The 23,377-nt window shown below is 53.2% G+C and overlaps 8 protein-coding genes across 8 annotated transcripts; 4 read left to right on the top strand and 4 right to left on the bottom strand.

Moving 5' to 3' along the window:
• Positions 1–1,287: 1,287 nt before the first annotated feature.
• Positions 1,288–3,055, top strand: PG994_003763 (ubiquitin-binding ESCRT-I subunit protein STP22; the record flags this gene model as incomplete). The annotated part of the gene is made up of 3 exons (XM_066855172.1): positions 1,288–1,338; positions 1,419–1,745; positions 1,805–3,055. 3 exons carry the CDS (start codon positions 1,288–1,290, stop codon positions 3,053–3,055), a joined length of 1,629 nt encoding a protein of 542 aa, XP_066719450.1.
• An 841-nt stretch (positions 3,056–3,896) lies between these two features.
• Positions 3,897–5,738, bottom strand: PG994_003764 (uncharacterized protein; the record flags this gene model as incomplete). Its single annotated transcript, XM_066855173.1, has 1 exon — positions 3,897–5,738. One exon carries the CDS (start codon positions 5,736–5,738, stop codon positions 3,897–3,899), a length of 1,842 nt encoding a protein of 613 aa, XP_066719451.1.
• A 2,333-nt stretch (positions 5,739–8,071) lies between these two features.
• Positions 8,072–9,456, bottom strand: PG994_003765 (uncharacterized protein; the record flags this gene model as incomplete). Its single annotated transcript, XM_066855174.1, has 2 exons — positions 8,072–8,616; positions 8,700–9,456. The coding sequence occupies 2 exons, from the start codon at positions 9,454–9,456 to the stop codon at positions 8,072–8,074; spliced, it is 1,302 nt and encodes a 433-aa protein (XP_066719452.1).
• A 1,048-nt stretch (positions 9,457–10,504) lies between these two features.
• On the bottom strand, positions 10,505–14,391 carry PG994_003766 (DNA-directed RNA polymerase II subunit RPB2; the record flags this gene model as incomplete). Its single annotated transcript, XM_066855175.1, has 4 exons — positions 10,505–10,667; positions 10,727–11,955; positions 12,011–13,867; positions 13,888–14,391. 4 exons carry the CDS (start codon positions 14,389–14,391, stop codon positions 10,505–10,507), a joined length of 3,753 nt encoding a protein of 1,250 aa, XP_066719453.1.
• A 1,051-nt stretch (positions 14,392–15,442) lies between these two features.
• Positions 15,443–15,760, top strand: PG994_003767 (uncharacterized protein; the record flags this gene model as incomplete). Its single annotated transcript, XM_066855176.1, has 1 exon — positions 15,443–15,760. The coding sequence occupies one exon, from the start codon at positions 15,443–15,445 to the stop codon at positions 15,758–15,760; it is 318 nt and encodes a 105-aa protein (XP_066719454.1).
• A 725-nt stretch (positions 15,761–16,485) lies between these two features.
• PG994_003768 (uncharacterized protein) lies at positions 16,486–17,340 on the top strand (the record flags this gene model as incomplete). Its single annotated transcript, XM_066855177.1, has 1 exon — positions 16,486–17,340. One exon carries the CDS (start codon positions 16,486–16,488, stop codon positions 17,338–17,340), a length of 855 nt encoding a protein of 284 aa, XP_066719455.1.
• A 515-nt stretch (positions 17,341–17,855) lies between these two features.
• PG994_003769 (uncharacterized protein) lies at positions 17,856–19,257 on the top strand (the record flags this gene model as incomplete). Its single annotated transcript, XM_066855178.1, has 3 exons — positions 17,856–18,087; positions 18,607–18,656; positions 18,742–19,257. The coding sequence occupies 3 exons, from the start codon at positions 17,856–17,858 to the stop codon at positions 19,255–19,257; spliced, it is 798 nt and encodes a 265-aa protein (XP_066719456.1).
• A 608-nt stretch (positions 19,258–19,865) lies between these two features.
• PG994_003770 (uncharacterized protein) lies at positions 19,866–22,346 on the bottom strand (the record flags this gene model as incomplete). The annotated part of the gene is made up of 8 exons (XM_066855179.1): positions 19,866–20,174; positions 20,266–20,633; positions 20,738–20,816; positions 20,879–20,909; positions 20,964–21,379; positions 21,525–21,953; positions 22,020–22,041; positions 22,087–22,346. The coding sequence occupies 8 exons, from the start codon at positions 22,344–22,346 to the stop codon at positions 19,866–19,868; spliced, it is 1,914 nt and encodes a 637-aa protein (XP_066719457.1).
• Between the last annotated feature and the right edge of the window lie 1,031 nt (positions 22,347–23,377).

Below are 23,377 nucleotides of genomic sequence, written 5' to 3' on the forward strand. Positions count from 1 at the left end.
GTTACGGATCCTGACGCAAGGAGTATACAGGTAATTCTGTAATACTCCTCAGCCGTGCGAAAGTCCCGGTGAGCCGTGAGCATGAGATAGCAGATGGGACTATACTTGAGACGAGGCAAACGTAGGGACTAAAAAAAAAGAGGCAGGAGAAAACAAGTCGAAAAAAGCTGGGAAGGCTGTTAGGTTGAGGCCTTTTGTGTTCGGCTTTACTTTACGTTACGGAATAAGGCGGCTTTGTGGATTAGAAATTCGACTTAGAAATCTAGTGTGGGATTCCTGACTAATTCCATCATCGGGACAAGCGACCTATGCGCGGACTTATATATATCATACCATTATAGATCAAATGAGTAAGTCCCAACTTACCCCCTTCCTCAGGACTATAAAGATCCATTGTAATAGTGGCTTTTGGTGTAAGAGGACTGGCCAGTGGTACGCATCTTTGTCGTTGTACAAGCCGATGATTGCTCGATTTTGCCCCCCTCGCTCCGAGTGGATAGAAAGTTTCCGCTACGCCGGGGCCGCCTTCTCCAGCTCCCCAAGCTATGCGTGTTAGTCGTTGCAAAGGGTCCTGTCTAGTCAAACGGTAGAAGGGGTGGCGGGCGCCAAGACGTAGGGCCCAGCGGATGCAAGTGTTTCGTCTTTTCGTCACCAAATGGTGCATTGTACGAGTAGCTTAGGTTAGTTGGAAGAAGGAGAGTCGGACGTGGCCGATGTCGGTGTTCGTTGCTCGCTTCATGTTGGCCTTCACCACATCATACAAGCTTGAGCTGACTTACAGCCGTACGATTCAAACTCCGAAAGTATTCAATGAGGCTGGCTTCTATTGAACAAATCGACCAAAATGTTTAGGTAGTATTCCATGTTGCCATGGTAGGAGTTGTAAGGGGTAGTACGCGACCTTGGCAACCTAAGTCAGGATTAATACTCTGTGCGTCGAGGTTGAAACATAAAGCGCCTGGAAACTGATTTGAGGAGAGGACAGTTCGGGGTGGGTGAGGTCATCCATTGTGGAAGCACAGCTAACCTAAAGCCTTATCGCTATCAACGCTTGTAGGTGACGCCCAGCACAGTTCCAACTCATTCATTGGTGGACCAGCCCGTTCAGCCTTGGCGGGCTGCAAGGACAAGGCTTCCAAACCAACTGGAGCATGGGACTCGTCGCAATTGATCATCCATCTTCTTGATCACCACCACTCTCTTGTCTGGATTAACTGACGATGCGACTGACTACCTCCTACGACTGAGAAACCGCTGGGCAGGCCGGTTGCAGACCGAAAGTAGAAGATGGCTGTTCAACAGCATGTCCTGAACTGGCTGTACAGCGTCTTGACCAGTGTATGTTAATGCTGTCGCATTTGAGTATGATGGCATCTGCAATCTGATATGATCACGCGATCTAACTTGGTCATCGTCAGGAATACCATAATGTTAATCGGACATACAACGATGTAGCCCAAGCGCTATCCGTCTACCCGTCATTGTCGCCGCGGACCGACGTGCATACCTTCGACAACGGCGTTTCCGCACTGCTGGTCCATCTTACTGGCACCATACCCGTCGTCTTCAGAGGAACCACATACCGGTTTCCGATATCAATATGGGTGCCGCATGCCTACCCCCGAGAGGCGCCTCTGGCCTATGTGACCCCAACGGAATCCATGATGGTCAGGCCGGGTCAGCATGTCGATCCCCAAGGTCGCATATACCACCCTTATCTGGTCGGTTGGATTGAGTTCTGGGATGTGAGTGGAACAAAGTCCGGCGTCGACGACACACCAGGATATCGCGTACTAATGTAAAGGATATGCAGAAATCCTCCATACTCGATTTCCTCGCTATATTACGCGACGTCTTTGCCAAAGAGCCCCCCGTCATTGCGAGGCAGCAGCAACCCAGACCTCCTCAGCCCGAGCAATCGACAGCCATGCCGCCTCCTCCAATCCCGCCACTGCCTGCCGAGCTGTCTAGAACACCGGTTCACAGGCAGCCGCCCGCGGTTGGGGATCGGCCTCCTCCACCGCCGCCGAAAGGCAGCGATGCTCCCCAAGTCGTGCCCGGTCAGGCCATCAATGCCGCCGATGGGCCCCCTCTGCCTCCTTTACCCCATGAGGCCCGCCATCCGCAGAGCCAGTATGGCGCACAACACCCTCAGTCTGACAGGATGTCGAGATATGATAGCGCACCTCCTTTACCGCCGCAGCAACAGCAACAGCAACCACCACCGCAAACCTACAATCAGGCGCCAGGCCAGCAATTCCACCCTCAGCAGCCAGCCTCTTACCAACAACCCGCCCCTCAACCCGGCTACCAAGGGCCACCACCACCACCACCTGACCCAGGCCTGGCGCCCATGAGCCCAAACCATCACGATGGCACCCAGGCACCATACAACGGTCATCCTCCAAATTGGCAGCCACCACACCCACAGCAGCCCATGCACCAACCGCCCATACAACCCAAACCGAAACCGCCGCCCCCGCCCGACATCATGGACGAGCCCCTGACGCTCGCCCTCCCGTCGCCCTCCAATATCCCCCCGCCCCCGATCCCGCCTAACCCGGAAAAGGACGCCCTACTGCGCCAGCTCGCCGCGACGCTCCACACCCTCCGCCAGCGCGCGCGCCAGCAGAACGAGTCCTCCCTGGCCGGCCTGACGGCGCAGCGCAACGCCATGCTCGCGGCCGCGCAGAACCTGCAGGCCGACGCCAGCAACCTCGCGCCCCTCTCGGCCCTGCTGAGCTCCAACACGGCCGTCCTGCAATCCTCGCTCTGCGAGGCCGACCGCGTCGTCGCCCACGCGCGCACCCAGACCCCGCCCGGCATCGACGAGCTCCTCGTCGCCCCCACCGTCGTCGGCAACCAGCTCTACGACGTCGTCGCCGAGGAGCGCGCCCTCGGCGACGCCATCTTCATGCTCGGCCGTGCCGTCGAGCGAGGGCGCGTCGCCCCGCCCGTCTTCGCCAAGACGGTCCGCAGCCTGGCGCGCGAGCAGTACCTCAAGAAGGCGCTGGCGCGGAAGATTGGAAAGGGCATGGGACTTGCCACCGCGTAATTCCTATGACGAATGAAGGAAGCAAGGAAAGAGATAAACAAAGCGACTTTACTACTGCTGTTCGTATTCAACGGCCAGGCGTCGTTATCACTTGCATACGTAGCAATCCTGGTTCACTCAACACTCAGACGCACTAAGTGGCTGGAAGGATATACGGGAGTTCTGATGTAGCACGAAGATACTTAATAAGTACGAAGTGAAAAAATGACAACACAAAATTTATTTGATGATCACCACGTAGGCAATGTCCGTGGCAATTCGATCTACACCCGTGCGTGATACAGTGAGTAGCAGGGAATGTTAGGATATAACGGATGCGTATGATTTCGTTATGGTGCCTCTGCTATTCACTGTGTGTCCTCGCTAACGTTCTAACAACAGCTATGGAGCAGCATTCTCATTACCCGACTCTCATGTTATGCTTTATTCCCCCCTTCCATCCTCACGGCCTCAATAAACCAGGTACCTAGCCCTCGCCACATATCCAATACTCCCAACGCTCCACTCAGGTATGTGCCTTTGAGGATAATGTTTCTATGGCATAGCTCCAAGGGGAGATAAAAATGCCTTTGGCCCATCATCTCTCAAAAATTGCCCTGCATCTTGACCGTGGATTTTGAATGTGCCCTTTTCTAGGGTATCGGCCTCAACAGAATCTTCTTAAGCTACCCCTGCATCGGCCCCTAGTACCGCTTCCAGGGGCAGTATTCCGGTGAAAATGGCTGCTACCTCTAGCATGCGTCCTTTGCATTAATTCTGATTCATAAGTGCCATCTTGTCCCATGCCTTGTATGCGAGACCTAGTGTTAGTCTTTCTCTGCCACCTCGAAGATGTTGCGCTCTACATAGGGCAGTTGTACTTACCGACTCCTCGTTGTCCGTCGCCAGTAACCTCCTCATGATTAGGACGCCGCGCATCGACCGGGGTGTTTCCCGAAGCAGAAACCCCCTCACCATCAGTATTGCCGATTCCCATCCTCTTCCTTCTTCTGCTACTACTGCCGGCATCCGCGCCGTGATGACGGCCCGCAGTACGGGAAGACTCGCCTCCGCCTCCGCCTCCGCCTCCGGCATGACCATGACTACTCTGGTTCCCACTGACGATGCGCAGCAGACTTGTGCTCTTCTCCTTGTACATATTCACAATCTTCTTGACCTGGCCTGGTCTCTGGGGTTTGGGCTGATGGAGCTCATCGACTTTGTTCTGCCGTACCATGAAGCCTGACGCCGTGATTTTGCCCCACGAGCGCTCCCTTTGCTTTTGCCGTGACGTCTTCGTATTCACATCGCCGTCACCTTCATCCGCCTCACTTTCGCTGTTGGCCTCCAGAGTGTTTGGGTGCGGTGTGGGTTTCCGGCCGCTGGCGTGTTTGCGAGAAGAACCTAACGACACGAAGCGAGTCTTTTGTTTGCCTTTTCCCTTGGCTTTCGATTCCTTCGCAATGGCCTTCGCGGCGGCCTTGGTCTCCCGCTCTTTTTCCTTCGATGCCTTCTTCGCGTCTTTGGCTGTCTTCTTGGCCAGCTGCTCACTGGTGGGCAAGGTGGATACCGGCGCCAATGGTGCTCCTCCCTCGTTTGACTGCGACGGATGCATTTGTAGATCATCTGACTCGATATTGTCATTTCGGTTGGTAAACAGCCGAGCATCGCCGTCTCGGCTCGGCTTGCTTTCTACGCCGCCATCCAGCCCAAAGTTGTATCCCTCGCTGCTTCTATTGCTGCTACTGGTAAGGCGCTGTATGATCGCACGACTCTTACGCGCCGCGTATAACGGCAACAGGTGTTTGGGCGAGCGATCAGCAGGTGATGATCTGTCGCGAGAGAGATATGATGAACGTAATTTCAGCTCTGCGATCATGGCCTCGTGGCTAGCTTCGCTTGTGTATTGGCGATAATGGGTTGGGGTGTTATGTGGAGTAACCAGCGAAAACTGAAAAGGGGTTGACATGCGATGGAGTGAGAAGCCAAAAGAGGTATCTCCATGAGTTGAAAGCGACGCTTCAAGATTGCTTCCCCCACGATATAGCACTTTAGAAGTGTCATTTCCGCCGTCTGTCGAGATATTAAAAGAACTCGATATGCGCCGCCAGGTGCTCGCGCCCCGTTGCCGTAACCACTGACCATTCGTGACCTTGGAGGGCTTCCTTTCGGGTGAGGATGCCTTGAAAGCAGCGTGCAGGTTCGCATCATGTGATTTGGCACGGCCATATGCAAGGCCTTTAGGGTTGGAGGATACCTGCAGATGCTCAAAGTGCTTGATGCGCCGTTTCAGTGGTGAGTCCTCTTGCTCACTCTCTGCTTCAGTATCGCCCTGCATGTGGAAATGCGGTCGCGGTTTGCTTGATGATATCCGAGTCTCTTCGCTGGCGTTTGTTGCAGGTGCTGCCCCTTCGGACAGCTTGGTGGGTTTCTGGTCATGGGAGAACCTGCACGAGAAATCATTTAAACTGATTTTGGTGGTGAGCTCAGGTGCTGAGGTTTGATTATTGGAAGAGCTTTCATTGGATGATGTGGTGTACTCAGCAAGATCGCGGGTTTTGGTGGGATCTCCTGGTCCAGTACTCGGCATCGTGGATCGTTGACGACGCGCAAAGGACATGATTCCCGTTGGTGATGATCCTTTGAGAGACGGTCGATCGAACAGTTTGCGCAGATCGGCCACCTTAGCCGCGCGCCTCGTCATGGGGTCCGACTTTGAGTTCGGTCTTGAAATTGGACGGACTTCCACCAGGATAGGTTGAATGATTTGCGTATTGTATGTGTTGCTTTCTTCTGAAGAACCTGTAGTGGCTTCCTTTCCATGAGATATCTGATTGACTTGAACATATGGTTGTTGTCCGTCGCTACAGCAAATAACGTCGTTCTCATCTTCATCAGACCCGTGTGCCACACACACATGATCTAAGAGTGGAAAAGACGACTGGCCTCTGTTTACCTTGCCGGTTTCAGCTGCTCCCCTGGCTCCAGGATCATCAGGTCCCACAGTAGAGCATGGAATGACTGACGAGAACTCCATAGTCTTTGACTTGGTCAGCATTGCCTGTCGTTGGCGTGAGCCTTTGTTCAACGGCAACCCAGTAACAGGGGCACGAGGGGCCCAAGAGGAATGCGTTGGTGTTCTTGAAAGCCCATCAGTGAGTTGATGTGTCAGGAGTTCATGCTGCGATCTGATCCGCGGGCTGGGAGGCGTGTTAAGTGTCTTAGACGACTCTTGAGATGGGGCTTCAGATGTTTCCACTGCCATAGTAGGTCCAGAATCGACAGACCCCGACTCTTCCCTGTTCGAAGAACCTGACTGCGGGACGGAGGCACTCATACTTCCCTTCCCCTTCGTGGGAGTCTGTTGTGCTGCTTGCGAGAAGTTGCCATGGGATATCTGCTCGAAAGATGCTCGGAGATCGGCAACACTTGGCTTTCCACCGCAACCAGCCTTCGCCTCTGAGTTTCTCTCTGCCAAATCGACTTCTGGCAAGTTCGGTGCTTCTTCACTTGAAGCAGATGGCTCACATAGAGCTGCAATGGTACTTCGGAAAGATCTTGGAGATTTTTGTTGTATTGGCGATGCTTTCTTGGCCGAGCTGGACGTTGGCAACCGACGTGGCGATGTACCAACAGGCTTCATGTGTGGTTGGTTCACTCTGAACGCTGCAGGGTCCAGAAGTGACTTTGGTGACTTGAACGCCGAGTCTGGATAGCATTGTCAGTCTCTCGATTGCACATAGTACTCGGGTGACGTTTCTGGTAGTGGGTGTTCATACATTCTTCACTCTCAAACTGTCTTCTTCGATCAGCGACCAGCCTCGGATCCTACCCGGGCTGTCTGGTTTCAGGGGAGACGGCAATCTTCTCATGACGTCTCTTGTCGGTTCTCGAACGCCTGGACTGTGAGGTTTGAGCCATTGAGCCTTTCTCACTTTCGGCCAGACTATAAGTTTGCTTTGGTGGAGTGGCCGGTGTTGAGTCGTTGTTGTTAGTGATAGTCCTCGGGTCAGAGCTCGGTGGAAGATTCGAATGTCGTGCGGGAATCCTTGGTCGAGTTGTTGATGGTGATATGTCCGATGAATCCCCAGTTATGCTGGCCTTTTCGTGTGAAGACGTTGAATGCTCCAACGCTCGTCGTGGAACGGTTGACGCTTCCGGTGGCGACAAGTAATGGGAGTCTGGCTTGCCATCCGACTTGTTCTTTGGATATTGAGGAAGCCAGGGGAACTCCTCGTCCGCATTGTTCACTGCATCGAGAATCTCGAATTTGGACACCAGATAGTCAAGCTTGTTGGTCGTGACACGCCGATGGTTCACGGGTCCGGGATGGGTACAATTCGACGGCGGAGTCACGGGCGGTCCCTCCAAGTTTGGTGATACACGATGCTCATACGTTCCCCAGAACTCGCGTTCATTGGCGTCATCAGATCCTTTACTCTTACGGTCTGGGATACGGAGTGGTGCCGGTTTCAGGGCGGGTGGTGGGCTGTCGAAAAGGACTGGCGAGCTTGCAACCGAACTGGACATTGCAGTTGACGCCATTTGGCAATGTGAGGATGTAGAACAGATAATATAAAGAAAAAGCCAAAGAACCAAAAGCCCTGGAGTCGCTCCGGTATAGACGTGACGAAGAAGAGTGGTTGCGATGAAATATCACATCACAATCAACCCATGCAACGCATGCCAATTGCCTATGTACGAAGTCACGGCCAACGCATGGTCAGAGTTTGTTTCACGACAAGTTGAAAGACACTGGGTTTCATCATACCTTCCCTTGAAGACGGGAATTTGGTACCGTTCTTTACGTGTACAGTAATCGTTTGAGGAAAGAGCGACCGATCGATAGCGAACCTTCACCAATAATCGTAATCTACCCCGAGAGAGAGAGAGACATAGAGAGAGGAGACGTGAAAGCCGAGTAGGGTTCGGGTAGCTATTTGGCTTTCAAATATCATCATTACCAAGGGTATCTTAAGAAACAAATGCGTTAATGGTATGTCTTCTCTCGTATGGAGATATTTCAAGCAGCCAACATCATCTCGCTCTCGCCGCCTCGACATCATCCATGCTAGTCTGCGGGTATATGCGGACGTGAGACCGCTGGGTCTCTATACACCCACCGTCTGACTCAGCCGAATCCAAGGCCTCCTGCTGTCGCTGCTGATGTTGATCAGCAAAGACCACCGAACTGCGATCTGGCTGGCTACCACTCCCAACCATATTCGTAGCATCCCGGCTCGAGCGGGCGCGTAGTGCCGCTGCGGCGCGAATGGAGCGAGACCGTCTGGAAGCAGCACCAGTGGAACTGTCTTCGTCGGCTATGATGAAGCTCCTCGGCACGCTGTCCTCCTCCTCGTTGTGGCTCTTGGTGTGCTCATGCGGGTGATGGTGCATCGGCACGTTGGCGAAGAGCGATATGCGCCGCGACGGGTTGCGCGACGAGGGCCCCCGGTACCGAGCGATGAGTCCGATCAGGGGTAGGCCCACCACGACGAATGTTTGGACCCAGGATCCCGCGTCGAAGGGTAGGACTCGGGTACCACTGAGGCCGGCGGCAATGTCTAGACCGGCAAAGATACCTGCGCGGGGTGAGACAGTCTTCGGTTAGGAAACGTTCCGTACTTCTTGTCTCATCTGAGGAGCACAGAACTCTCTGACTTACTTGGGAGAACCATCAGTATGCCGTTCCCAATCGTGAGTATCTCCAACGAAGTAAGCCCCCTCCCGGACCTGTGCAGCAGCCCCCTGGTAATCCTCAAATGGGTGGAGAGGTTGAGGAAGAAGATGCCGCAAAAGTAGAAAATAGACACAGCGCCCATGACTGTGGCCGCCTGCCCAACGGTATCGAGTGCGATAGGTAGTGTGGCCCGGGCATTCAGCGCGGCGACACAGTGAGCGACCCAGACGCTCTTGACGGTGACGGTAGCGACGGCGATCAGCACAGCCGAGGCCTTGACGAGGGCCTCCTGCCAGACGGCCGACGACCAGTAGGTCTCGACGAGGTTCCAGGTCTGCATGATGAGCGCGAGCTCGATGAGGGCGAACTGCAGCGGGTTGAACGCGTTGGCCACGATGTGCACGTAGTAGTCCGAGGGGCTCAGTACCGTCGGGTCGTGCGTCCAGGTGACGTAGAACTCGGACAGGGGACCGGGGAAGTACAGCAGGAACAGCGTGAGGCGCGTGACGGCGACGACGAGCGACAGCAGGTGGACGACGTGCACGTACTTGCGCATGCGGTGCATGGGGACCAGGGTGAGGGAAACCAGCAGAGTCATGAGGCAGAGGCCCAATTGCACGCCGTAACTAACACAGATGCTGGCGAGCCGCACACGCCGGGCGTCAATATCGGCCATCCAGATGGGCATGTCAACGACGCCATCGTTGCCCGCGATGAAGAAAGTCTGGTTCTTGGGGTCCATTGTGACACTGATGATGGCGGCGGTAAACATCAATCGAGGGCATCAGATGATAACACCGAAGTGGTGCCGTCCATGACAGACTGAAGGAAGATGTGTGTTGGTGTGCGCATCGTGCAGCGAGCAAGCAGCAAGCGAGAAGAGAGGTAGACCGGAACCATGCTCTTTCACGGGGCAGGGACACCACCAGGCTTTTGTTTCCGACATATCTGAAAAATTCCTGGCCCATTAGCTTGTTGGCGCACCATTGGCCCAGCGCCAGTCACCGCCCAATTGCCTCAAACGCTGATCGCAGGACGGAAACGGACAGAGAAAAAGGAATGCAGCCAATTTCGGCTACCTGGGGCCAAGAAAGGGAAATTGAGAGCTGAGTGGCGGTCCCCGGTCCCCGTCACGACCATCTCAGCTGGGCGGACAGCAACAGGGGGTGGTTTCTGGCTGTTCCTCGCATCTATCGCATTGATCTCATCTATCTGAACCAGCACTTGCTCCGTTGCTTCATTCTTCTTTCAGCTGTATGTATAACACATGCAATATAGATCTCTAATGGGTGGCAATGGAGGCCGCCCACGGGGTTGATCGTCTGGCTATCGGGCATCCCAAGTTAGTTGGATGGATGGTAGTACAAACATGGAGCTGAAATGTTTGCGTTTGGTCAATTTACACGTAGTAAAGATAAGCGCCCATTTGTTTTAGGACGCATCAGAGATCCCGGTCACATCAAGTCCCGATCGGCAGATGGATGGATAGCTCGCATTCACAGACTTATCTTGCGAACTAATGATATACGGCTTCGACGTGACTCGTCTACCGTTATGCAGCCTGCCGCTAACACCCCGAGATTTTGCGCTCTAGACCAAATTGACGCAGCAAGAAACGCCATCCCATATGCTATACATCAATACGACACGACGTGAGTGCACGCCAAGGTTCTCCGTACCACAGCTCTTGCACTTGACGACTCTCAAGGCAAGGCTGCCGTTAAAATTAGTATTTCGCCTCCCAAAGCCCAACCCAGATTTGTTGAGCGACTGTAGTAACCAATATCTCTCTATCGGACGGATACTCCTGAGCGATCGGTAAACATGCGACTGGCGATGTTCATAGATTGTAATTCCTGGAACAGTAGCTTGGCGGCATAAGGAATCTGGATCTGAGCAATCTTCGTCTTGTTCTTGCAAGGTCGACACTCAAATGTCTGGTTGTGCAGTTGTCTACGGTATATTAGTTAGCAGGAGTTCAGACAGGGGCTTCCTCATATGCAGTTACTTACGCGATAGGAGTCATCAATCCACAGATCTCGCAGATGTGGACTCTGAAAGCATCCGAAACCTCGAAGAGACGCTCTTTCAGGAAAGCAGCGGCACCGTGCGCAATCATACAATCACGCTCCATTTCTCCGAAACGTAGACCACCATCTCTGGCACGACCCTCCACGGGTTGTCGGGTCATGATCTGAACTGGCCCACGGGCACGCGCATGAATCTTGTCGTCCACCATGTGACGCAGACGCTGATAGTAGGTAGGACCGAAGAAGACTTGGGATCGCAGCTTCTTTCCAGTATGCCCGTGATACATGATCTCAAACCCACGTGACTGATATCCATGTTCACGCAGCAGATTGGAGACAGAATCAACCGTAACATCCGTAAAGGGAGTAGCGTCGCCTTCCATACCCTTGAGCGTAGCAACTTTGCTCAGAAGACACTCGATCAAATGGGCAATTGTCATACGGGAAGGAATGGCGTGAGGGTTAATGATGATATCGGGCACCATACCTTCACGGGTGAAAGGCATATCTTCTTGACGGTAAGTAACACCAATAGTACCCTTCTGACCGTGACGTGAGGCAAACTTGTCACCAATCTGCGGAATCTTGGTGGTTCGCACACGAACTTTGACGTAACGAAGGCCGTCGGCGTTCGTGGTGACCACAACCGAGTCAATAATACCACTTTCGGTACTCCTGAGTGGGGTCGAAGCATCACGCTTCATATGCATCTTGGTGCGTTGACCCATCTCTTCGTTCTCGGGGTTGATTGGGCATGTCTTGCCCATGATGATATCTTCACCCGAGACACGAATGCCAGGAGCGATAATGCCATCATCGTCGAGTTTGTCGTATGTGCCTTGCTTCAGACGTAATGTGTCACTGCGGAAAGGTTTCTCAAACTTTTCAATAGCGTTGATACCGATGCGCTTCTCGGAGTCGCTGTAGGAACGGAAGAACAAACTTCGGAAAAGACCGCGGTCGATACTGCTTTGATTCATAATGACGGAATCTTCCTGGTTGTAACCAGAGTAGCAAGCAATGGCGACGATGGCGTTCTGACCGGCGGGAAGTTCACGGAACTTCAAGAACTCCATGGAGCGAGTAGTGCCCAGTGGCTTTTGAGGGTAGTACAGAATGTTTGCCATCGTGTCCATGCGACGAGAGTAATTAGTGAGGAAGAAACCCATGGCTTGTTTACCCATGGCGGATTGGTAGGTATTACGCGGTGACTATAACCCGCACGTCAGCTATTGTCAGGTCGAAGTTGAAGCGGAAAATACATACCTGATTGTGATCCGGGAAGGGAATGATACTGGCGCAAATACCCAGGAGCATACTGGGGTGAATTTCACAATGCGTATACATGTGTGTGGTAGGGTTGAGCTTCGTCTTCAACCGCTTGTTGGGGTCGTCGGCATTGTCCTCGTCCACAGCATGTCCAGCTTTTGCCAAACGGTAAGTCTCCAAGTCCTCGGGTGTCATGCATATCATGGCCGTTTCTTCTTCTTCAGCATCCAAATATTCGATGGCACCTTCGTTCACCAGACCTTCCCAGCCGAAAAACTCCCCACTGTCGGCCTCGAGGCTTGCGTCGGCCTCAAGTCGGCGAACCATGTCCTTGCTCAGCACAAGCGTTCCTTTTTCAATGTTGCGGTCGGGGTCATCTTCTTGTTCCACAACGAACACGGGACGCATGACACGACCAGCGTCGGAGAAGATTTTGAATTCTCTGTCGCGGATATCGCGAACCAGCGATACCTCAGCAGGGATTTGGTTTGTGCGCCGGAGTTGCTGCACATCGCGGACGAGCGACTTGGGATCTTGGTGCACACCAATCCACGATCCGTTAAGGAAAATCTTGGTCGCATTAGGATATCTGGTGGCATCATACTCCTCCAGAACCTCCATGTTACGCGTGATCATGTAATCGATGATTGGCTCTGTGGAGGTTCCCACGCTGATGGAGCACATCAGAGACAGATTCTTCACAAGACCACAAGCCTGGCCTTCGGGCGTTTCTGCGGGACAGACCAAGCCCCAATGGGTATTGTGAAGCTGACGGGGCTTTGCGAGCTTGCCATCTCTTCCAACAGGTGTGTTGGTGCGTCGCAAATGTGATAGGGTTGAAGAGAAGGTGTATCTGTTCAAGACCTGAGACACACCAGCGGTAGAACTCATAGCCTTCTTTTGATCACCCCAGTTACCCGTGGCCAGAGAGTATTTGAGACCATTGGTAACGATGGTGTGCTTAATACCTGCTTGCAGCGAAAACTCGCGGTTCTGTTCCACACAACGCTTCAAGTTCATAGTGATCTCCTGAGTCAACCGGCGAACGATGTTTCGGAACAGTTTACCAAGAAGCGGTCCAGCAAGATCCAAACGCTTCTTGCCAAAATGATCACGATCGTCCATATCACGTCGGCCGAGGGCACATTGGAGAAGTTTGTGGACCATATAGCCCAGGAAGAAAGCCTTGCGGGTTTCACAGCCTTCTGTCTGAGAGATATGCGGTAGCATCTCCTTCTGGAGGATATCTCGCGCAGCTCGTACACGACGATCTCTGGTCATGCCGGTGGTCTGGTTCCCACGTTTGCCGATGTAATCCAAAGCCACCTCCCGGTCCTGAATGCAGAAGGCTTCCTCAATACAGGGTCGCAGCATTTCTAGCATTTGACTGTCATTGCGGTCGTAACAAATCTGGTTCAGAATGTCCTCGTCGGAGACAACTCCCAGTGCTCGGAAGACAATCGCAATTGGCAAGTCAGACTTGACGTAGGGGAGCGTTGTGTGAATGGTTGAGCCATAGCCTCCTCTGGACGAATCGCCTTTGGTGTAGAGCTTCAGCATCAGCGACGAAATCAATCGCGAACCCTTCTCCAACGCGCTTCGAATCTCGGCAGTGTACGAAAAGGGACTGGGCTGCGCCTTCTTGAAGACTTGAACGATATTCGCAGCCGAACGTTCTTGCGCAATCAGGACCTTCTCACTACCGTTGATGATGAAATAGCCACCTTGATCGTAGGGACACTCGTTCAACATGAACAAGTCTTCCTCGGTCTCACGGCTCAAATGACAGGCCTTAGATTTGACCATGACGGGCATCTTTCCGATGAAAATCATGTCTGGGTCCTCCTGATCCTTCTGTTTCTCGGGCCGGACACTTCCTCGTCTTCCCAGATCAAGCGCGTAGGTTGTTCCTGAGTGCGCGCGTACTCGTTCTGCTGCTCTTCGTCCATCTCGTGTAGAGGAACCGGTTCCTCGACACAAACCTGTCGCTTTTGTGTGATTCTAACGTACAGGGGACTGGAATATGTCAAGTTTCGGTCGCGGCACTCGTACGGAAGCAAGGGTGCCATTTGACCTTCACCTTCTCGGTGAATTGGCTTGGAGATAGCGATATTGCCTAGCTTGATCTCCCATCGTCGAACAGCGATTGCGCGACCAGGATCGCTCGGGTTGTTCTGGTCGAGATGGATGCTTGAATACTCCTCGATGAGTTCTTGGACTGTGGTATCCTGGAAATCGTTGAATGAATCGATTTGCTGAGACACGAGACCCTTGGTATCGAAGTAGGAAGAAATGACGGTCCAGCAGTCCTCTGGCGTAATGCCATCGTTCTCGTACTCCTCCTCATACTCGTACTCGTGATCATCACCGTAATCCATGTTGGCGGTCTAGTTAAGAAAGGCTTCGGTGCAGTTCGTGGAATAAATGGCAGGGACCGGATGTGTTGATGAAGAAGAAAAAGAGATTGACGGAATCAGCGCAAGTGCACTTGACTCTAAATTAAGGCCTAATCGGGGGTCCGGGTCTATCGAATGTCCTGTTTATTCGGCGAGAAACTGCAAATACGCGATTATTCTATGTGATTTGTCGGAGTTGATCGATCGGTCGCGTCGAAAGTGGCAACGCCCTTTCATGGGCGACCTAGGTTCAAGCAACGTTCTGCCCTTTGTCAAGGTCAGCGCAGTGCTCTCTGAATATTCACCCAGACATCAGTAATTCCGCTTTGCGACGCACCCTGAGATACAATCAAGTCACAGTCGGCGATTGTGCGATGCTGTTCCTCGGATCAACACGACGAAGTAGGTGAGGATGGTTGAAGGAATGTTCATGGAATTTTTGGGACCTCCTAAGGCAAAGAGGCTGAACATGGTTAAACATGCACTGGAAGCAGTCCCAGGCATGACACTAGTCTGTAAAAGCATTAGTGATATTGGAGCTTTGCCCCACTAGTCACATGACAGCTAGTCTCTGAGCTGCTGAGTCAGCCGGTGAGAGCCAATGTGGGCGCATTTACCTGTGGCTAGAAAGGCCCGTGGCGGTGTGGCTCATTCAACCCGGGCATTCCTCAATTGTCCGAAAGAGACTGGCGCACCTTTGTAACACCCACTGATTACATGAAAGCCAGGGCGCTGCTAGGAATCGACTTCATTCGGGACGAATCCGATGGCTCCAGATTCAATCGCTACATGTATGTAGCACAGTTGAGGGGTTCCTTCTCAGCTCTAGGCAGCCCCGACATTACCTAGCCCAAGGCACGAGCTAGAAACGAAGGTAGCTTTCGGAAAAGTCGAATGGTACTGTTATATAAGACTTTCATCAAGATGATCCAAGAATAGGTGTTAATTCGGTGTTCTTGTTCAATAATCTCACTTCTCTTCTGGCCTACCCGTGAACCCCATCGTACCAACAGACCAACCATCACGATCCATCATGGCATCCTCAGCTTCCTCCGCGGTCACTTTTGATCACGTGGGCATCTTCTGCTCTAGCGAAGTGTTCGAGGACGAGATCAAGTTTCTTCACGCTTCTCTGGCACCGCTAGGCATCAAAGAACATTTCCGAGTCGCACCCTTGGTCTCTGCCCTGGGCAAGAGCCCACAGAAGCCAGAATTCTGGGTATCTGCCGCCGTGAAAGGCACAGAGATCAAGGAAACCACAAACCCCATGCATATCGGTTTCCGGGCTACCGGTAGGACCATCCAGGCAACTTCTATACTCTGGGCTTGTAAATGGCTGACCCTTACATAGATTGTTCACAAGTGGATGAGTTCCATAAGCTTGGCCTTGTTGCAGGAGGAAAAGACAAGTACGTAAATCTTGCTAACCTAGGTACGAGTTCCCATTTGATACTGACAATTGATCAATCTGGCAGTGGAGCTCCAGGTATCAGGGAGCAATACCATCCGGGCTATTATGGTGCTTTCCTCACCAGCCCAGCTGGACATAATATTGAAGTTATTCATCACGACTTCTCATCGATGCGGGCAAGTAAATTAGACAGTTAGCAAATTGGTAACCTTGATGCAGAAATAACACACTCGGACATGATGGATCTTCGCCTGTGTTGTAGATAATCGCCAGTACAAGAAATGTACGGTAATTGCCAATTGATCTGAATAAGGTTCTTGCTTCGAACTCGAGCCACAATTATCGGGTGCATGTGGCGGATTGATTGATCGTTCTACTGTAGCTGGGTGGGTGTATTTATTTAACCTCGAGCGGCCCAGGCAAATTCCAAGAGCTTCAAGGTACTTGCTTGCTAGGATAATGCAGCAGCAGCTGCCTACCTATTTTATCTTGGGTACTACCGAACAGAAGGTTGTGCACGGGCTCTCATTCTCATTCTACCTACCATTCCATCAAGGAAAACTCCCTAAAAGTACGAATTCTGAACAGTTTTTGATGTCAAAACCACCAACGCTTCACTGAGCTGCTACTGGATCAGATCGCCTAGTGCTAAAAGAGCCATGAGGATGCTCTTGCGGCCTCTGCCGCCTTTCAGGGCGGTACGAGCCTTCCGCGCTGCTGCACCAAGACCCGCCGCTTTCACACGCCGTCAATTCCGCACCGGCTCAGCTCCGAGGATCAACTACACGCCACCGCAGAACCCTTACACGCACCCGCCGCCAAAGCCATGGCTTCACCGGTTCCGTGACATGGCCATCGGGTCCGCGCTCACCTTTGCCGGCTACTTCGGCTATGTCTACTGGGAGTACCGCCAGATGTCCAAGGAGATGGCCGAGCTCGAGGAGATGCAGAAGGAGGACACCAAGTTCAAGGAGCGCATCCGGGCCGCGCGCGCCGCCGGGAACGAGGACGCGCTGCGGGAACTCACGTTTAAGCGGCAGCGGCACGTCATCAAGACCTTTCCCAGCGACACGGTCAGCGAGTTTGGGCCCTTGCCCAGTTACCCACTCGGCGACGACAACTGCGGCAAGGAATTGGTCCCGGAGAGCGACACGCTCGTCATCGTCGAGAAGGATCCGGACACCAAGCAGATATCGACGGTGCTGATTGCTGCTAACTTGTACGTCGAGAGCATGCAGTCCTCTTCCGGCACCGTCGTTGTCGACCCTTCGGGAACCATGCCATCTTTCACAAACAAACGAGAGCCCAGCTACGAGCCTCAGGATGAGAAGTTGAAGGAGCTTTTCAAGCGTTTTGAGTACCAAGCGCACTTCTGGGCCAGAAGGGGCGAGCTGAACGAAGACGGGGAGTGTGCAGTCGCATTTGCCTTGCAAGATATTGATAAGGTTTTCATCTTCACCTTCCGGGACGGCTTCAAGATCCTTCAAATCGCCCATCACATGATGCCAATGGGAGAGTAGGCAAGGGACCAATCAGGTTATATGGTTGGGTAGCATTGGTTAGGGGAAACTTGTATAACATCTGTACTAATTATTGCCTTGCTCTGCGGCGTTGCTGGCTCTGCTCGCGCTTCGAGAGCTTACCAACAAAGTTGCCTGGCGTTCAAGGTATCTGGAAATCGAAGGCGACCATAAGAAGACGATAGACTTGTAAATATATAATCACTACAGAAACCGGCCATGATGTTACACTGGGCTAGGCGACCTGGCCCCTAATTCTCCAAGAATGATTACACATGCAAAAGTGGTGTCATGCAAGATACCCCATACCCCATGATGATCTGATCCCCCGCAGTCCATCACATCACTACTCAACTCCGCAGCAGTGCAGGCGTGCACACATCACAGAGTATTAGAAGTAAGCTGGGCATCGACACATATGATGAAGGTATGGCTACGACGGTATCGCACCTGCGAGAATCATTCCCGAGACTCCTAGTGTCAATATTCAAGAAGGCGATCTGACTTAGAATATTATGGCTTACGTATTTCCGAAGTTTGAAGACCTACCATCGGTTCCCAACGCACCACAAGGGTGCCTCTGGGGCTTTTACGATAAAGACTGTCGCAAGGATGAAATTGGATCGATCAACCTTCTGACACCCGAGGTGGTCAAAGAGGCCAGCAGTGAGATCCAGACTGGCAGGCATGTGCAGCTCGACTGGCCTCTCGACTCCCTCAAATTTCCTACTTGGGGGCGCAAGATATGTAAGTTCAATTGTTAAGCATCATGTTGCTAGTGACAGCTTCCTGTATCAGAGCACATGGGAACTGCTTAGTTAGCTGGTGTCCGAGATTAGGGGCCTCTAGGGGCTTTCTACTAGTCATACTTACCCTATTACCAAGACATGCCCCTCTGACTGACAGTTATACTCTTGTACCTGAACGAGTTCTGATAGAGAGCAATATAGTGGATCACCGGCTACTGGACATGTCCCAGACTGAACAGAAGAGTTATGCTTTCGATGACGAGATCTCGATCAACACTCAGGCTTGCTCGCAGTGGGATAGTCTTCGACATGTAAAGCTCTCCCTTCCCACTTAATTGCAAAACCCAATTCGATTTCACGTGCTGACGAATGCCAATAGTGGTCAGCCTCAGGGCAACATCTGTTCTACAATGGCTTAACCTATGAAGAAGCTAGAGATTCTAAGAAAAGGGGCATCCACAGTAGATCGCTCATATGTCATCTACTCTCTCCCCCGCGGTGGCTAACATGTGTGCAGACTTCTGTGACCGAGGTGGCATTGTAGGACGTGGCGTCCTCATCGACATGGTGAGTTGTAAATGCCATGGAGATACCTTGCATAGATCTTATCTCCTTTACTGCGATGTCAGAATCTGATGATCGTTTGTCGCAGGTGCGATACTGGGCGAAAATCGGCCAGGATGCACCCGACCCCTGGGGCAGCTACGAGATCACCGTCGACGAACTGGAAGCCGCCCTGGCCGACCAGCACGGGACCCAGACCAAGCAGGGCGACATCCTGCTGGTGCGTACCGGCTATATCCAGCGCCACAACGCGGCCTCGGACCCGGAGCGCCAGGCGGGGACGCAGGCCAACTTCCGCTCCATCGGCCTGGCCCCGCGCGAGGCGACACTCCGCTGGCTGTACGACCGCCACTTCGCCGCCGTCGTCGCGGACAACGTCGCGGTTGAGGCGCTGCCCGTGCCGCCCGACAACGGCTACCCCTCGCTGCTCCTGCACGATTGGCTTCTGGTCTGGTGGGGCACCCCGCTGGGCGAGCTCTGGGACCTCGAGGGGCTCGGCGGCGCGTGCAGCGAGCTCGGGCGCTGGACCTTCTTCCTCACCAGTGCGCCACTGAACATCACCGGCGGGGCGGCGAGTCCTCCCGGCGCCATCGCTATTTTCTGATAGGGTGAAAATGCAAAAGACGATTGTGGGACACGAGAAGGAGCGGCGAAGGCAATTGGGTACTCCTCTCTTCATGATGATGGAACATGTCCTGCAGGCGCTCAGTTGCGCAGATCCAAGAGTTCCTATAGGTATACTGATCACTATCTCACCAATGTCTCACATACATGTTATGTCTCACAAGTGGCTGCCGCAGACCAGGTGACGTGTTGCTGCATACCATGGGTCATGACAGCCAGGAGGGGTATCACTGCATACTCAGCGCGATGCATACAGACAAGGAGTCGACAGCCGCTTTTACCATATTGTCTCGGATGTGACGTTACCAGTCTCCGAAGAAAAGTAGCGCAATATTCGCAGCTGAAACAATTCCGAGGTAGCTCATGTAGGTTACCTGCGTCCGCGTTCTTTCACTACCCGTAGGTACAAGTAACCCTAGCAAACGTGTGTCACCGCCAATAGTCATCGACATGGATACTGCATATCTCGCATTTTCTTTCGTTATTAAAAATAATGCATGATGATATGAAGGAGATCAAGAACAGACGTAGACCAATCGTTCGCCCCTAGACGGACCGCCAATTTCCCAATCAATAAACTACACAATCTCACATGTCCGACGGTGCTGGCGTCTTCTTGACCCAGACCTCGCCGACGGGGTCGCCCTCCTCCGCCACACACTCCCACTCGCCCATGCCGTAGTCTTCGGGCGCGCGGCGCATCCCGCGCCCACCGCCCCCAACGATCAAGTTGCCCGGTCGGTAGTCGGGATCCAGCTTCATACGCCGGATGACCGAGCCATGAACCCGGGCGGTATGTGGGATGTCCCGCACCTCGCCGCAGGGCAGGGGCCAGCGGATGGGCTTCCAAGACCCGTCGGACTGCAGGTCCATTCGGCGGAACGGCATGTACTCCATCTATAAGTAGGTAGTAGGTTAGCGGCTTTGTCTACCACATCCACTTTGGCAATTCCAGATAGGGGGAAGGGGGCTGTTGAAGAAGACTCACAATCTTCCAACTAAAGACTTGCATGTGACCCAACCCGGAGTTGAGCTCCAAGGAGTCGTGAATGAGCGAGACGTGAGCCCGGTGCATCATTTCGTGGAATGGTTGGTGTTGTCGGTCCTGCTTCTCATTATCGTTGTCGACATTGGACTGGCTGAAGTGGCTCCAGTCGGTAGCATCCATGTTCCTCTTTTCCTCATCCTCGGCCGTCTCCGGGCTCGGGCTCGCGGCGTCGATGTGGATGTCCGGGACCGCCCCGTTGCCGCCGCCATTTTGGCCACCAGAAGTCTGCGGGGGGCTGTTGAGGTACTCGTCGTCACGAGATGGGGTGCAGTCCAACTCGACGAGCTTCTCGGGGTCGAATTGGAGGCCTGGTCATGTCAGAAAAGTACAAAAAACCAAAGAAGAGCGATGATAAAGTAAGCGTAGAAGCAATAACAGTTATGTTCTGTTTGTGAAAGAAAAGATTGCATACCAGCCTTCTGCGCTTCTCTGATCATGTAAGCCAGGGGTACGTGGCTCGCCTGTTTAGTGCCGGGTATACATTCCCAACCCTAGAAAACTCAATTTAGCGACAATCACGACTTAGGAGTCATCGCCCAAAGGGGTCACATACGCCACCAATATCACCATGGCCACCAGCGAACCTAACGAGACGTTAACAAGAAGTACAATTGATGCATAGGACACATGGAACACACCAGATCTCGTCAATATCCTGGCAATCGATTTCGGAGTCCGACTCGTACTCAAAGTCGACGTGGGACATAGAAGCGCCCTCCGCGGAGCCTCTTGGGGTCCTGGACCTAGACCTCGAGTGAGGCCGGTAGGCCTTTTCGGCATCCGGTAGCTTCAGCGTTTCCCTACGCCCTCGATCCTCGGCCGCGGCGTTCCGTGGTGGTTGCTGCGACGGCTGCGACACGGCTGATCTCCTGCTGCGGTATCTTTCGTTCGGGGCCGCAGCGGCGCCATTAGTGTTCTTGCTACGCGACCCGTTGAACTGAGGACGGTAATGATGGCGCTTGTGTTTCTTGTCCTTTTCGGCGGCCCCTTGGTATATCAGATCCTGGCGGAACTTGGCTCGCCTCTCGTCGATGCTGACACAATGGCGGATCACCTAACAATATCCGGTACCTTAGTCAGCGAGTCCAGCGTCTACTGAACTTAGGAATGGCTTGCTTACCTTCGCGTTAGTCTTAGCTGTATAAGGGGAACTTGGAGCGCTGCATCCAGGCCGCCTCGAAGCGGGGCACCGAGTTGACGGTATCGAAGAGACCCAGGAACCGGATGCGCTTAACAGGCCGGCTGAAGGTCTCGCGAAACCCCTTCATGAAGCGGTACATCTCGCGCTTCTTGGCGACGCCCTCGTCCGAGTTGTCGGTGCGGCGCGCCTGCCAGCGCGAGAAGGCCTTCCACGCGAACACGACCATCTCCTCGTTGCCGTGCGACAGCAGGCCCACGTAGTCGAGCATCTCGGCCAGGAAGCGTGCGACGTAGGCGCCCCGCGAGAACCCGAAGAAGTAGATCTCGTCCCCGGGGCTGTAGAAGCGCATCAGGAACCGGTAGCCGCCCACGACGTGCTGGTCGAAGGAGCTGCCCACGGCCGAGTCCTTCATCTTGAGGTACCAGGACCGGATGCGGGCGGCCGTGCTCGTATGCGTGAGAGAGCTGGACACGACATACGTGCCAATCTGCAAGGAGTTATATGAGCTCCTGGCATGGTCAAGCTTCTACGGCAAAATAGAACATATACATACGCTATCATCAATATTAGCACCCCTATAGTAAGATTGATACTGTTCATTTTACTTGGGGGATAGTTACCCTGGTTGATAGTAATGATATTGGTCTCCCGCTGTGCGATCAAGGCACCTGAAAATCTTCAGGATGTTGGAGTCGCTATCGTCTCCATGGAACTTGTTGCCGGTTCCGTCGAAGCAGAGCACCAGTTTACGAGGAGTCCGGCGAGCTTCTGTGTTAGGATTCATCGTGGGCTGGAACGTCGAGTCCTGTGAGCTGGAACCGGTATGCGAACGAGGCCGCCCAGTTCGAGCGTTCGGGGCAAGATGCGACTTATCCATCATGGCGAAAAGGATGCAGTCCCAGTCTTCACACCCCTTGCTTACCCTGGTGTAAGTCGGATGAGGTATCTTGTGCGACCCAACACGATGTGCGCTGTGATAGTAATATACAGTCTATTGAGCGGCACCCAGTGGGAAATGCAGTTGAAGAAGTATGTATCTCTGTCGTGCCGTCACACAGCAGATCTGGGTTGGTGTTCTTCGGACATACAGTCACCACTCAGATGCGATGGAGGCTGTCGGCCACTGGGATAGTCTCTCTGCAGTACCTACTGCATGAACGTCGTCCAAGGTAAGATCCGACGCGGGCTGCCATGTCTCGGAATTCTGTGGATTCAAGATCGACATACACCATCCTCAAGGCTATCAAAAGCCACCGGGACAGGCTAGTATTATAACGGCAGCCATCGAGTTAATCACAACTTTAGTATCTTGGATATTGGCCGTGCCGCCGCGGTATATGCGGTTACCCGTGACGAGCCGGGAATCTTGTCAACTTCGCGAGCTACAGGCACAACGCGAACTGCCCTTTTGGATCCTCAAGGGGATTTCATATCTTAGTAAGATACAGTATCGTCAAACCTCAGAGCCCGACATGGAGTATACGATGAAAAGAATCATAATCGTGAAACGCAGAGTGTCGTAACCCGACATTCCTCCCGCTGCTCCAGTGATGCAGACTAGAAAGAAGTACAAATACTTCTCATCCTCCCTTCAGCCTGCAAGTCTAATTCGCGGGCCGCTCGCAAGCCGAAAGATGGCTGACTGGGTTATGATTTGCCAATGCCAATTGGTGGCTGGCGTATCAGGGCTGCATTAGGGGTCAATAGTGGTGGCTTTATTAGCTCTCGTGCGTCCCAGCCGCCCGTTCTTTGTCACCGCAATAATCATGTCTTAGACCGTGTGACCCACTGCCGATGGTTTTGCTGCTGCATCATCTCACAACTTCACGATAATCGCCGAGTGGGGACGCCGTCCACGTCGACCCTGACTGGTCGATCGTTGGGATGTTCAGCAGCAATGAAACCACGCCT

The sequence above is a fragment of the Apiospora phragmitis genome (genome assembly GCF_038363925.1).
Source record: "Apiospora phragmitis strain CBS 135458 chromosome Unknown utg000004l:1.0-3135199.0:1.0-3139288.0, whole genome shotgun sequence".
NCBI lineage: Eukaryota > Fungi > Ascomycota > Sordariomycetes > Amphisphaeriales > Apiosporaceae > Apiospora > Apiospora phragmitis.